The sequence below is a fragment of the Dendrobium catenatum genome, unplaced genomic scaffold (genome assembly GCF_001605985.2).
Source record: "Dendrobium catenatum unplaced genomic scaffold, ASM160598v2 fragScaff_scaffold_716, whole genome shotgun sequence".
Taxonomy (NCBI): Eukaryota; Viridiplantae; Streptophyta; class Magnoliopsida; order Asparagales; family Orchidaceae; genus Dendrobium; species Dendrobium catenatum.
The window spans coordinates 9187093-9199597 of NW_021319178.1; the positions used below are offsets into that span (position 1 = coordinate 9187093).

Genomic DNA, 12505 nt, shown 5'->3' on the forward strand with positions numbered 1-12505 from the left:
TCATCCAGATCATACTGTCAACTGTAACATGATTACACCTAACAAAGGTCAAATTCTAAACTCCCTCATGCTGTAATATAATTTTCAAACCTTGCAAATTGTGAATATTCTGGAACAGTTGCTCTATTTTTTTTTCCAACCAATAGCTACTCCCATCCATCAGTCGGTTCCCTCCTCAAGCCATCCCGCCACTAGTGGCCGTCCTAATTATCTGAAACAAAGCTGCAAACCAAGTGTAGAAATTTCATGTGAGCCTCCTTGTTTATAATGAAACGCAATAGAGACAAAAATAGAGAACAGAGGTTAGGTCAGGTTCAACCCACATGATCCAATGACCACAAAAACGAAGAAGCCAATAACTATAGGACCAACGGGATAATCGTTCCCTTTCTTTACAGTGGTTTCAGGAACAGATCCTCTCTTTGTTATGTTCTTCTGAAATTTAGCGATCTTTTTGTCAGCGAGGCGCCTTGAAGTGGTCTGCGGAGAAGAAATTTTATTAAACATGAAGATCATCTTGTTTCAAGCACACAATATCAATTCAGAAAATGTGGTTGGGTAAATTGCAGAAATAGCTAATTTATATGATTATATCTACTTCTAAATCTTACTACAGGAGCTCAACATGGAACTTTTATTATATCGAGTGAGCTCAACATGGAACTTTTATTATATTCTAGTAAGACCAAGATCCACGCTTTCAAAATAGAGATTTTGGAACCAGACACAGATTAATGTGATGGAAGGAAGGCGTTCATGACAGGCAGTGCTGATCGCTTATGAAATCCCCCATTTGACCTTGTTTTTGTTTTTTCCCCTTTCAATATTGTAGTAATTTAAAAGATAAGTATAATATATAGGATAGTCTGATAATCATAAATCTCTTCCACACTTCAATATTCCCAAGGTGCTAAAGTTATCAACAAAGCCTGATGTTTGTAAATAAAGGCCACATACACCATGATTATGAGGGCGGGAGTCTAGGGGTGCCAAAACGGGTCGACGGGTCGGGTTTGGGTCGAGCGCGACTTGACTCGGGTCTAACAGGTCAACCCGAACCCAACCGATTTTACAAACGGGTCAAGATTTCTAACATGAACCCAACACGATCGTTTGCAAAATGCTAATCCAAAGGCTGGCTTGCGTGGGCGAGACCAGGGGTCCAATAGAGGGTCAGGGCGGGGTCGAGATAGATCTCACAGCCTTATCAAATAACAATAGATCATCAGCAAATAACATGATTGAAAAACAATAGAAAGAAAATCCCCAACTCTCACTTTCTCTTCCACGATGCAAGAAAAGAAGTCCATTGCAATAGCAACCAAAAAACGGGGAAAAAGAACAAGCCTTGTCGTAGATAATCTCAAAAAGGGCGTGGGCGTTCTTAATTGACAACCTCAGATAAAGGTACCATGAGAATACTAACCATTTGATTTTCTAATGAATTTATCTACCGCAATGACACTGCATGAACTAAACAACATTTACTCAAAAATTTTCTAAAATATTTAAAATGATAAAAATTCTAAATATTTTTTTAAAGAAACTAGTAAGAGGAGCATCTACCAAAAAAATTCAGCTAATTTAAAAAAATGCACAAGTTACAACTTACAAGAAATTCATCGTCAACAATCATAAAAAGTATCAAGTTGTTTAGCTATAGTTCTTAAATTTTTTATCCCACCAAATGACAACATTTTAACATGCAAAAATTTGACGAGGTGGGTAAAGATGTTATCAATATTTAAAAAAAAAAAATTCAAATTTTTCATAACTTCTTTGATAGCAAAAATTCAAATTGAGAAACATCGTGATTTAGCCAAAGAAGCATAAAAATCCCCAAAAAATGATAAAATTTTGCGAAATTTTTTTGGAAACTATATATATATATATATATATATATATATGATCATTCTAAAAAAAAAAACAGACTAAGAATAGAAGGAACTGAGCAAGAACAAATAAAAATATGGTGCAAAAATAAAAAAAAATCAAGATACCATACAAATTACCATGGTTTATGGTGAAACTCTCCTTGTCATACATGCATCATAATGCTGAAAAAGTATTGTTGAATTGGTCTCAAACGCAATTATAATTTTAGAGGACAATAGACTCGTCTAGAAGGGAAAAATAATGCTTTAAAATGGGCTGAAAAATCTCTGACTTGACTACTATATGTCCAAATGGAGGTAGTTTTTAACACCTTTTTCAAAGAACCTTGGTCATCTCCGATCTAATTCGTCTAAAAAAAAATTATCAATATTCATTTGGAAGAAGATTGAAGCTCCATCACAAGAATTGCAAACTTTGGTGCGAGTTTTTCTTTACTTATCAGAGCCTTGCATTGGGTACCCATACCCACACTCCCCCATGTACCCACCCATACCCAATGGGTATGGGTGGGTATGGTATGGGTGGGTACTAAATATCGAGGAATAAATCGATTTACATTAATAATCACCATGTATCTTACTTATACTATTGCAATCATCACTATGTATTGTGCAGCACTTAACCACACTACAAGTACGATAAATTTTGATATACGACTTGAAAGTTTGCCATCATAGCAAATGACAACAAGCCTCAAGGCCATCACTTCGTGGCAGACTGTGTTCAAAAAAAGTGGAAAGTGGGTGGGTAGAGGTGGGTACAAAATCCCGGAAGTCACCATGGGTGGGTGTGGGTGGGCGAAGCGCGTCCGAATAAGACATGGGTACACAACCAGGACCTCATGTAGGGCTTTGTTACTTATATAGGATATTTATAAGTGGAGGAAAGGAGCAATAAATTTTTTGTAATTTTCAAAAAAATTTCAACAATTTTTAGCTATTAATGGATATTAAATTTTTTTAATATTTTATTTAAAAATAGATAAGTATTTTAACTTTTAAGAAAAATAGTATAAAACACATGCCTAGCACACGTGTCAATTGTTGTTGGACACTATACTAGTCTTGAACTAACAAGCCTATTATGGCCTTCTCCAGGTCCCTAGGATCATTATTTGACATCATGGACTCAATTTTGATTTTTTGATATCCATTAAAGCCTCAATAATCAATGATTGAGCAAATTTGAAGAGTTTGGAGTAATTTTTTTTTTAATGATTTCTGCTCTTAAGGAAAGGTGAAATTGAAATTGACAATAATTTAATAAGTTCACAACCCTAAGGGGAAGTCTACATTTAAGTGTTTTGAAGAAAAATCTCATTTCCATCGTATATCTTTGTATCATTTCAATATATATTTTCGCATCATTTTGAATTATGTTGAATCTAACTTATATTTTTTGTCAAAAAAATTAATTAAATTTCATGTCATTTAATCTTCATTTTATACTAATACAAATAGTAGATAACCAATGTTTAAATAGAATTCCATAAGCATATATTATCTCTCACAACAATTGAATGTCTTCAATGTCTAATACTCGACATAATCCATTAAACATTATAATTACCATTATTTAAAACAACAAACACTTTAAATAAATATTAATAGATGATATTCAACTGATATAGTATAAAATCATCAAGGTTAAGCTCTAATAATAAGAATGAAGCTTATTTAATTCTCAAATATTTTGATCGTTACCATCAACTTTCTCTTTATTGTCCAAACATTCCAGTATTTCAAATAGAATTTTTTTTTTAAAAAAAATCATTCCTTATAATTTTGATAATGTGCCTTGTGAGCATTATGGGTTTGATAAAGTACCGAACTTATTAAAAATTTTATTCCTTATAATTTTGAGTGCATATTTAAATTAATTATATATTGGATGAACAGTCTTTATGTATAAGTACAATACATTATTCATTATCTATAAATTAAATAATACTTAATACAATTATATAAGCAACGACAGAGTTTGATGATTGTCATTGTGAAGGTAACTTTCTCAGTTTCGTGCGCTCTTTGTAGTTGTTCGACTTTGCTCCTTATACGATGTTCCCTTCCAGTCGGATCAGAAGTTACAACCATTTGATCGGAAGCAACGACGGGAATTCGCTCGCTGGCTAGCTCCTTCATTGTTGTTTGACTTCGCTCCTTGGATGGTGTTCCCTTCTGATCGGATTGGAAGTTACAACATTTTGATTGAAAGCAACGACGGGAGTTCGCTCGCTGTGAAGCTCCTTCATTGTTGTTTGACTTCACTCCTTGCACGGCATTCCCTTTCGATCGAATTGAAAGTTACAACGTGATTGGAAGCAACAACAGGAGTTCACTCGCTGTGAAGGTAACTTTCTCCTCTTCGTGCACTTCTTTGAGTCAAAACCGAGTCTTTGTCAGGTTTTCGGGTCAACCCGAACCTGACCCAGAATTTGAAACAGGATGAAAATCAAGACCCGAAACGGACCCATTTTGGATACGGGATAACCCGAAACCGAAATTTTCGTGTCAGGTTTTCGAGTCATGTCAATTTTTGACACCACTAGTTGTACAACCGTACAACGCTGTGATGCTCAAAACCTTGACGTTATGGCGCTACGCTCAAGCAAGAGACAGAGTGAAGCACTGAAACGCTCCGAACCCCAGCAGTACGGTGTGATGTCAGGCAAATTGGAGACAGAGTGGAGCGCCACGATGCTCCAAACCTAGTGCCATGGCTCTACGAGGCGGGCTAAGGAGTTTTCTCTTGTTTTTCATGAAGGATGTGTCCCTTATCTTTATTGTATATCTCTTTGTTAGTTTTTGTATGAGAATTGTGTAAGAGTGAAGAGAGATGAGGTGAGACTGAAAGACTATGGTGCATCGACACACCTCCGTAAGAGGGAATTTAGTGTCCGAAATGTGTCGGACACGGACACGTGCCCGACACAACTGGTGCATGTGTCAAACAAGACACATGTATGTCTGATTAAAATAATATTTTAATTAAAATGGATACGCGTGTTTGACATGCATGTCATATTATTTTATAATAAAATTTATTAAATTGAAAAATTTTAACTTTCTAACATTCCCGTAATCAAATAAAACATGTTTGATCGCATATATCCTATTATCCATGCGTCTGTATGCTTTAGGGTTTCACTTTTTGTCCGTATGCTTTAGTGTTTCACTTTTGACGATCCATATTCCTCGTCTTCTTACTTTACGCGACCAGGCAAGCCGGCCAAGCAGAGAGATCGAAGATTGAACCACGGTACATACCCATTCCTCCGTCATCTTCATACGTTTTTTTCTTCAACTCTTCATCATTTTTTGACAAAGCAAGGCCAACCAAGAAGGCGACTGCTTGATTTGTAGCCCAGTACGTCCGGCTTCAGTCGTTCTCTTCATTTCAGCACAGGGATTAACTTGTTTATCTTTGCCATTTTTTGCAGTCACCGAAGGCATCTAAGGAACATCGAAGGGTTAAAAAAAAAAGAACATCGAAGGGTTAAAAAAAAAGGAACATCGAAGGGTTTCGTTTCTTGTGTTTGCGCAGTCGAAAGTAGAGGGAGAGTGGGGTAGATACATTCAAATGGAGTATAGTTTGCCGGCGTGTCTATTTCCATAAGCAACTATTCGAAGGTAAATAATGTTTTTCCTACTTGCATGATGCGTCCACTTGCATTTTCATTGAATTGCTATTTAGTTTATCTCCAAGTGAAAATACCCTATCCATTATGTTACCCAGCTAAGGAAGGTTTCATCATGGTATGAATTCTTTTTTTATTGATTTTTTTCGTTTGATTACTTGTATGATTAGAAAATATTAGAAATGATCTTTTTTATTAGATTTAAATGAGAATTTGATTTTTAATAGGACACAATGGAGAAAAAAGATTCATGTAGCCGACCCCACGTAGTGGGATAAAGGCTTCATGTTGTTGTTGTTGATTACTTGTATGATTAGATTTGAATGCAATATTGTGTGGAGCCGCCTTTTGGTTCGTTGATATAATACTATGTGATGTTAAGTTCTTAGTAGATGTTAGTTGGTTTGTTTGGTGATATTTTTAGGGGTATTTACATAAATGATACCTATAATTCATTTATGTACATATTTAAGATCTAAACTTTACTATTGACTTAATTAACCGCCATAAACATCATTGCTTCTATTTGCGATCCCAAATTCATCCAAGACAAAGAAGAGCATTCATGTGTCCGCTTACATTTTTCATTTAATTGCAATTTAGTCTATCTCCAAGGTAAAATACCACTAAGCCTATCCTCACATAAAAATTCAAATGTTATATATATAAGAGTTCTCTGTTATGTATGCAAGTTTTGCATATAAAAAGCATGGTTAAAAATTGCACAATATGAGGCCCGCCTTTGCGCAATTCCAATAAAAAACGCCTCGATGCTTATGCCTCGAGTTTTTCGTATGAGGCTTGCGCCTCAACTTGGTTGAGGCTGCCTTGAGGCCCGCCTCGCCTCATTGGCATGAGACTTACGCTTCACGCTATATATATTAAAACTTACATAAATCTTGAAGTAAATGCTCGACATTGGACTCTATAGGAGAGGAGGAAGGGGAGAGAGCAGTTCATCATAATGATGATTCAAATGAAGAACCCCTTAGTGATGACAGTGTTGATGGCTTATGAGTTCTTATGTGATATGTCATTGCTATTTGTTTTTAGAAATTAGAATTATATGTTAATGAAAATAATACTGAGATTTGGGAAAGATAGAATTTTGAGTTTAATTATATTTCATGTTGTCTTATTATTGGGATATTTTGATTTCACTTCATATCTTATGCTTTTTTATGTTTTATATTATTCACTCATTAGTATATAAAAAATTTATCATTTTATGTTTACGCAATCTTTTGATTTTGAGGCTTACGTCTCAAAACGTCTTGAGGCTTACGCCTCACCTCATGAATGAAAAAAGCCTCAATACCCGAATACGCAATTTTCAACATTGATAAAAAGAGGTCAATTGGTGCTCTAAGGAAAATGTTAGATTAGGTATTGAGTTTTAGTTTGAGCAAAAAATGTATATTTTAATGTTGAAACATTAATCTTTTCCTATTTTTTATTATCTTTTTATTTTTTCAAGAGCCTCTTGCATCTAAATAATTATTTTTTCAAGAACCTCTTGCATCTAAATAAGTTGGAATAATGTAGGCTTCATCATGAGTTTATATTTGGATTGAAGCTAAGTTTAGGCTTCATCATGGGTTTATATTTGGATTGAAGCTAAGTTTAAGGTTAACATATTCGTTTGCACAGAGTTAAAAGTAATAATATTCAATGCTAATGATATTGAATACCAAAGACAATCCTTTGAAGCTAATCATATTATTATTATTTTTTCATTTATAATATGATGCTATATTAATTTCTATACATTATTTAAAAATTGTAATGTATTGTCTAAGTCGTACCCGTGTCTTATATAATAATGCTAGCCATGTCTAGCGTTTGTGTGCGTGCATCTTAGTTGAGAGATAAAGAGATATGTACAAAATTCTCCCAACTTTCATAGTGGATTTCTTAGTGTGGTGTAGCTCCGTGGTTTTTTCCCAGTCTCGGATTTTTATACATTAAATCTTAGTGTTCTTTCTACTATGCTGCATTTTCTCTTTCTTGTTTGTGTTCACTACGTAATTTTACTTCCCCAATAGAACCTTGAGACATTTTTTTAATTGAAAACTTTCAAAATTAAATTAGAGATCACATGAGCTCCAATTTAAACGAACTTGGATGCTTCAATGACATAGACCTACAAACGAGTTGTGATATAAATCCAAATTAGCATAAATCATGCATTAAAAGAATAGTTGAAAACTTCATGAAATTATTTGTGAGACCAAATCATCTCCAAATCAGGTGTTCTTTCACTCAAAACAAGCATCTAGATAAGAGGAATCCAATAAGCCCAAAATCACTCAATTTTAATATCACTTAGATATCTAACCGGCTAAGAAACATTCTACAATAAAAAAAATTAGCACAAATCATCTTAGGGAGTGTTTGTAGATTTTGGTTAACATAACCAAAATGACAATCCCAAACAATGTTTAAAGTTGTGCAAGTATTGAGGTGATTTTCGTCCGTTAAGCGAGGCGTAAACCTCAAGGCATTTTGAGACATAAGCTTCAAAATATAGTAATTGCGTAAAGTGAAAAGAAATGTTAAAAGTGATTTGTTTATATAATACCAAAATAATATGCTAAAAAATGACATAATAGCTTTTTATTGAACTATGAAGAAACAAATTGACATACATAGAAAATTTTTTTGCATATGATGTAAAATGGCAACGGATAAATTGAGTGAAATAAAGTTAAAATTCAAGAATAAAACAACATAAAATAAAAGAATTGCATAAAAGCGTGATTTAACATCAAATTTAACTCCAAATTCCTTCTTTATCACTTACTCATCCACAATTAGTTCTTAAATAAAGCAAAAATAGTTGTCAACAACTCAGAAATAATCTGCACGGACATCAGTGAGGGGTTTTTTATTGAAGCCATCATAATAATAAATTAGTCTCTCCCTTGTCTCATCCTATGGAGTCCAAGCCTGTCAATCTGCTTCTTCATCATTACTTTCAATCATCTTCGTCTTTCATAAATATTTGTCATCAATATAATGATGAGAGTAATACTTTTAAATTTTTAGAGGATATGGTGGTGGCGTGTATCTTTCAAGTAATCCCTGACGATGGTCAGGAAGTGGTGGCTATGGCGAAGGCGGTAGGCTAGAGGTCGAGGTAGTCGAGAGGAAGTTGTTGTGGCTCGGGGGTGCATTAAGGCATAATTTATTTGGGGCTTTAATTTAGGATTTAGGTAATTTTTAATAAAAAAAATACGTAAGGTGAGGCGTATAGTCTTAAGCCAGTCAGTCGAGGCGCTTCTCAAGGCGGGGCTTAACCAAGTTGAGGCGCAAGCCTCATAAAAAGGTTCGAGGCATAGGTCTCAAGGAATTTTTTAGTAGAATTGCGCAAAGGCAAGCCTTATATTGCGCAATTTTAAACAATGCTCCCAAATATTATAATTAGACTCACACTTTTCACATAAAGACATCTAAAATTAAAGAGAGCTTAAAGATATGAATTATAGAGCTCTGCCCAAAGATTGATGTTGATAATCACAAAACACCATCACTTGATCACTGAAGCTCGACCACTAATGCTTGACTTTCATCGCAAGATTTTGGTTCCCTGGCTGAGACATCCAACACTCGACGAGCATGTCCTGCCCGCCACCGTTCGTTAACGACTCTGACATCTACTTACTCCCAACAATCTATTGATCTTCGTCAACGCCCATCACCATTTCACAATACTTTTCAATACATTCACAAGAGACTGAGTTGGTAATTCATAATTTGTAATCCTTGGATTCTTTAATTTATAAGAGAAAACTTCCATAAACTTTATTTGCATAGTGGATTATTTCAACTGGGGCAGGCCCCATGAATTTTTTCTACCTAGATTGTTTATTTAAAAACTTATGTCTTTTGCAAACGTTTATCATCTATATGTGTCTGGATCTTTATACAATGCCAAGTAAAAAAAAAAAACTCTTATTATACCATCACAAATTTTCCAACACCTAACAAGAACAAAAAGAAGATAAAGAGAGAAGTGGATCAATTATGAATGGATGGCTGAAGAATAGTTGGTGGCACCCAAGGGTGTTGATTAGCCTCATAAATTGATTTAGTCGACCCCACAAACAAGGCTCTAGATCCCTTCCATTTTGTTTCCCCCATATTAGATGGTCAATATCTTCCAGTCATGATATTTGCCATCCAATCACTAATCAACGTGGGGAACATAACGCCTAAGCTCCTATAATTTATTTTTATCATCATCATGTTAACCTTCTCCCAAATATTTGGGACTGGCTTTATGAATCATCAATTTTCACTCACTCTTATTAAGTCATGCCGAAGGTGTTAAACCAATCATTTACAAATAAATTTTGATTACTTATATCAATATTACCTTAAGTCCACCACTTCTTCTTCCAAATCCTCCAACATTAATTTTATCTACACATCTAACATATATAATTTTCACCCATTAATATAGATGTCCAAACTACTTAATCTATTTTCAATTACCTCATCTTCAATAGATGTCACTCCAATTATTCTTTTAATAAAATCATTCATAAATTAATGCTTCATAGTTTAACTATACATGCATCTTAAAATGCTTATTTCAATCACACTCAATTTAGATATCAATGATATTGTACATCCCAACACTCAAATTGAACTTTTTAATTTATTGTACATGGCCTAATTGCAGCATACTAAATCTCCAATTGTAGGGATCAATAAGATCTGCATACCCAAAGTTAATCTCCACCTACAAAATAATTGCATCTAAAACTCTACTAAAATTTTTTAAACCTTTTACGTATCAAATGAATCAAACATTCCAATGGACAATCCAAAAGATGCAGAAGATTGTTAAAATTTTATAGCATTGGAAATTTCTGAATTTTGTAATGTGCAATACTGCAATGTGAAAGGCATAAAGACAGAATAACACGTTTGACTATAAAAATGTATCTCTTAAGGTGGTCATTGACATAGCAAACTTATGAGCATTCAGTTCTAGGATGCCTAGGCTGTGATTAAGTTCAATGGTGCCAATGTTGCGATAGATGCCTAGAGATTGAAAATGGTTGCTTACTCCACTAATATAGGGTCCCCACATTATAGATTCAACTTGAAATTCCCAGAATCCATTCCCCTGGTGCACATTTGCATTTGCAACCCAAGCATGAACAAAAATATAAAAAATCCTGAATTAAGAACAGAGGGATAAGAACATCTAGATTAATCCCTCAAACAGACAATCTTAACTTACTAAGACAATATTGATAAAGAGCCACGCAACTACTTGCATATGTACTAATTGATATGCAGGCATACAACAAATTACACCTTCTCTCAAAAAACATGAAAATTCAATTTATGATCTATATCCGATTTATTAATCTTGTGAACCTTCTACCACACAAAAACATGTTCACAGCTTTGGTTTATAAACATTTGAATCAAATTCAGATATCCTAACAAAACTAACACAGCTTAAATTAGATATCGAATAGATGTAACAAAATAAATATATAAACTAATTCAATTTAGCATTACATCTTAATCTCCTATTTACACTAAAAGAAATACATAATTGAAAACACAAATAAAATTTCCAATCGAAGTTTTGCATCTCAATAATCAATAACGAAATTCCTAGGCGTCAGGAAAAAAAAACTCAGATCTCGTCATAAACAAGGACCAGACCATGCATCTCCAAGATTACCCATTAGATATTCTCTCCCGATTAACATAATGATCAGATGAACGAAACCCTACTGCATCAATCACCAGATCCAGCAAAATCAACACCCTATCCATTACGACTTTCAGTTCTAGCTGACCAAATTCAATAAACAAGCAAAATCATCAAAAGTAAACAATCAATCCACGATCACCATTGATTCAGTACCCAATCCGATAAAGAAACACGCATCAATTAGATCCCAGCAAAACGATTGGTGTCCGACTAATAAAATCCCGAATCCTAAACAACAGAGATCTGATCTAAAAGATAGAGAGAAAGAAACGCATACCATTTTGACGTAGCCGGAGACCTAATTGAAGGAAATTTAAGAGAGAGACGAGCTAAAACCCAGGCGTACACAGCGAGAGTTGCAGATCTCCGTGCTTCCGATGGAAACATAGCTTTGCCTTTTATAGCCACGGATTGTTCATCGGTTTTTATGCGGAAGCCTCGAGTTTTTCATTTTTTATTTTGGAATCCTTCTTGGCCGCGTGTGTGTGGCCTCTTGTGTGACTGCAGCCGGGCCGGTTTTTTTTATTTGGGCCAGGTGAACAGTGGTAGTACGCAGCTAGGAATAACCTAACGTGACCGCCATACCACGATGGCTACAGGAATTGTGGGGCCTATTTTTGACGCGTCGCTACATCTTGATGGGACGCAATTATGAATCGTCCGCCTGCGGCCTAGAGAAAATATCAACATTTCATTATATATATATATATATATATATATATATATATATCTAGACGGTTTTTTTATTATTTTTTAAAATATTTTTTTAATATAAAAATTAAGATATTTGTACTTAAAAAAAATTATTTTAAAAAATAATGAGAAAGCTATATCAAATAAAATCTAAGTTAAACTCACATACATCTTATGCTTAAACTTTGAATTCAAAACTTCTTGATTAACAACTAAAGTTCTAAACAAATAAATTAAAGTTTCATTTGGGAACATCTTTTTTACTTTGAGGTAATTTTTTTAGTACAAAAAATTTCTTAAAAATTGGCGAAAAACACCTGAAAATTATCCCAAACGAAATTTAAATTGCATTGTGTATTTGTTTTGAACTTTTTTTTTTTTGTATTTTAAATGGTAAGATAAATTTTATAATACATTATTTGAATTTATAGCTTTGAGGAAATAATTTTCTATATATTTTAAACTTTTTTTAGGAGTTTTTGATAATCTATTTAACATTAAATTTAATTTATTGTCTTATGGTGAATTTGTGTTTT

General features: G+C 33.9%; 1 protein-coding gene across 1 annotated transcript; it reads right to left on the reverse strand.

Moving 5' to 3' along the window:
* On the reverse strand, positions 1–11712 carry LOC110105269 (stress-associated endoplasmic reticulum protein 2-like). Its single transcript, XM_020834698.2, has 3 exons — positions 11554–11712; positions 324–480; positions 1–222 (listed from the first exon to the last, which is right to left on the reverse strand). Exons 1-3 carry the CDS (start codon positions 11554–11556, stop codon positions 176–178), a joined length of 207 nt encoding a protein of 68 aa, XP_020690357.1. The 5' UTR covers positions 11557–11712; the 3' UTR covers positions 1–175.
* Positions 11713–12505: the final 793 nt, after the last annotated feature.

Coding starts and splice junctions, on each gene's coding strand:
- LOC110105269 (XM_020834698.2), bottom strand. Junction 223..323: donor TTTTGTGGTCATTGGATCAT/GTGGGTTGAACC, acceptor CTTGGTTTGCAG/CTTTGTTTCAGATAATTAGG.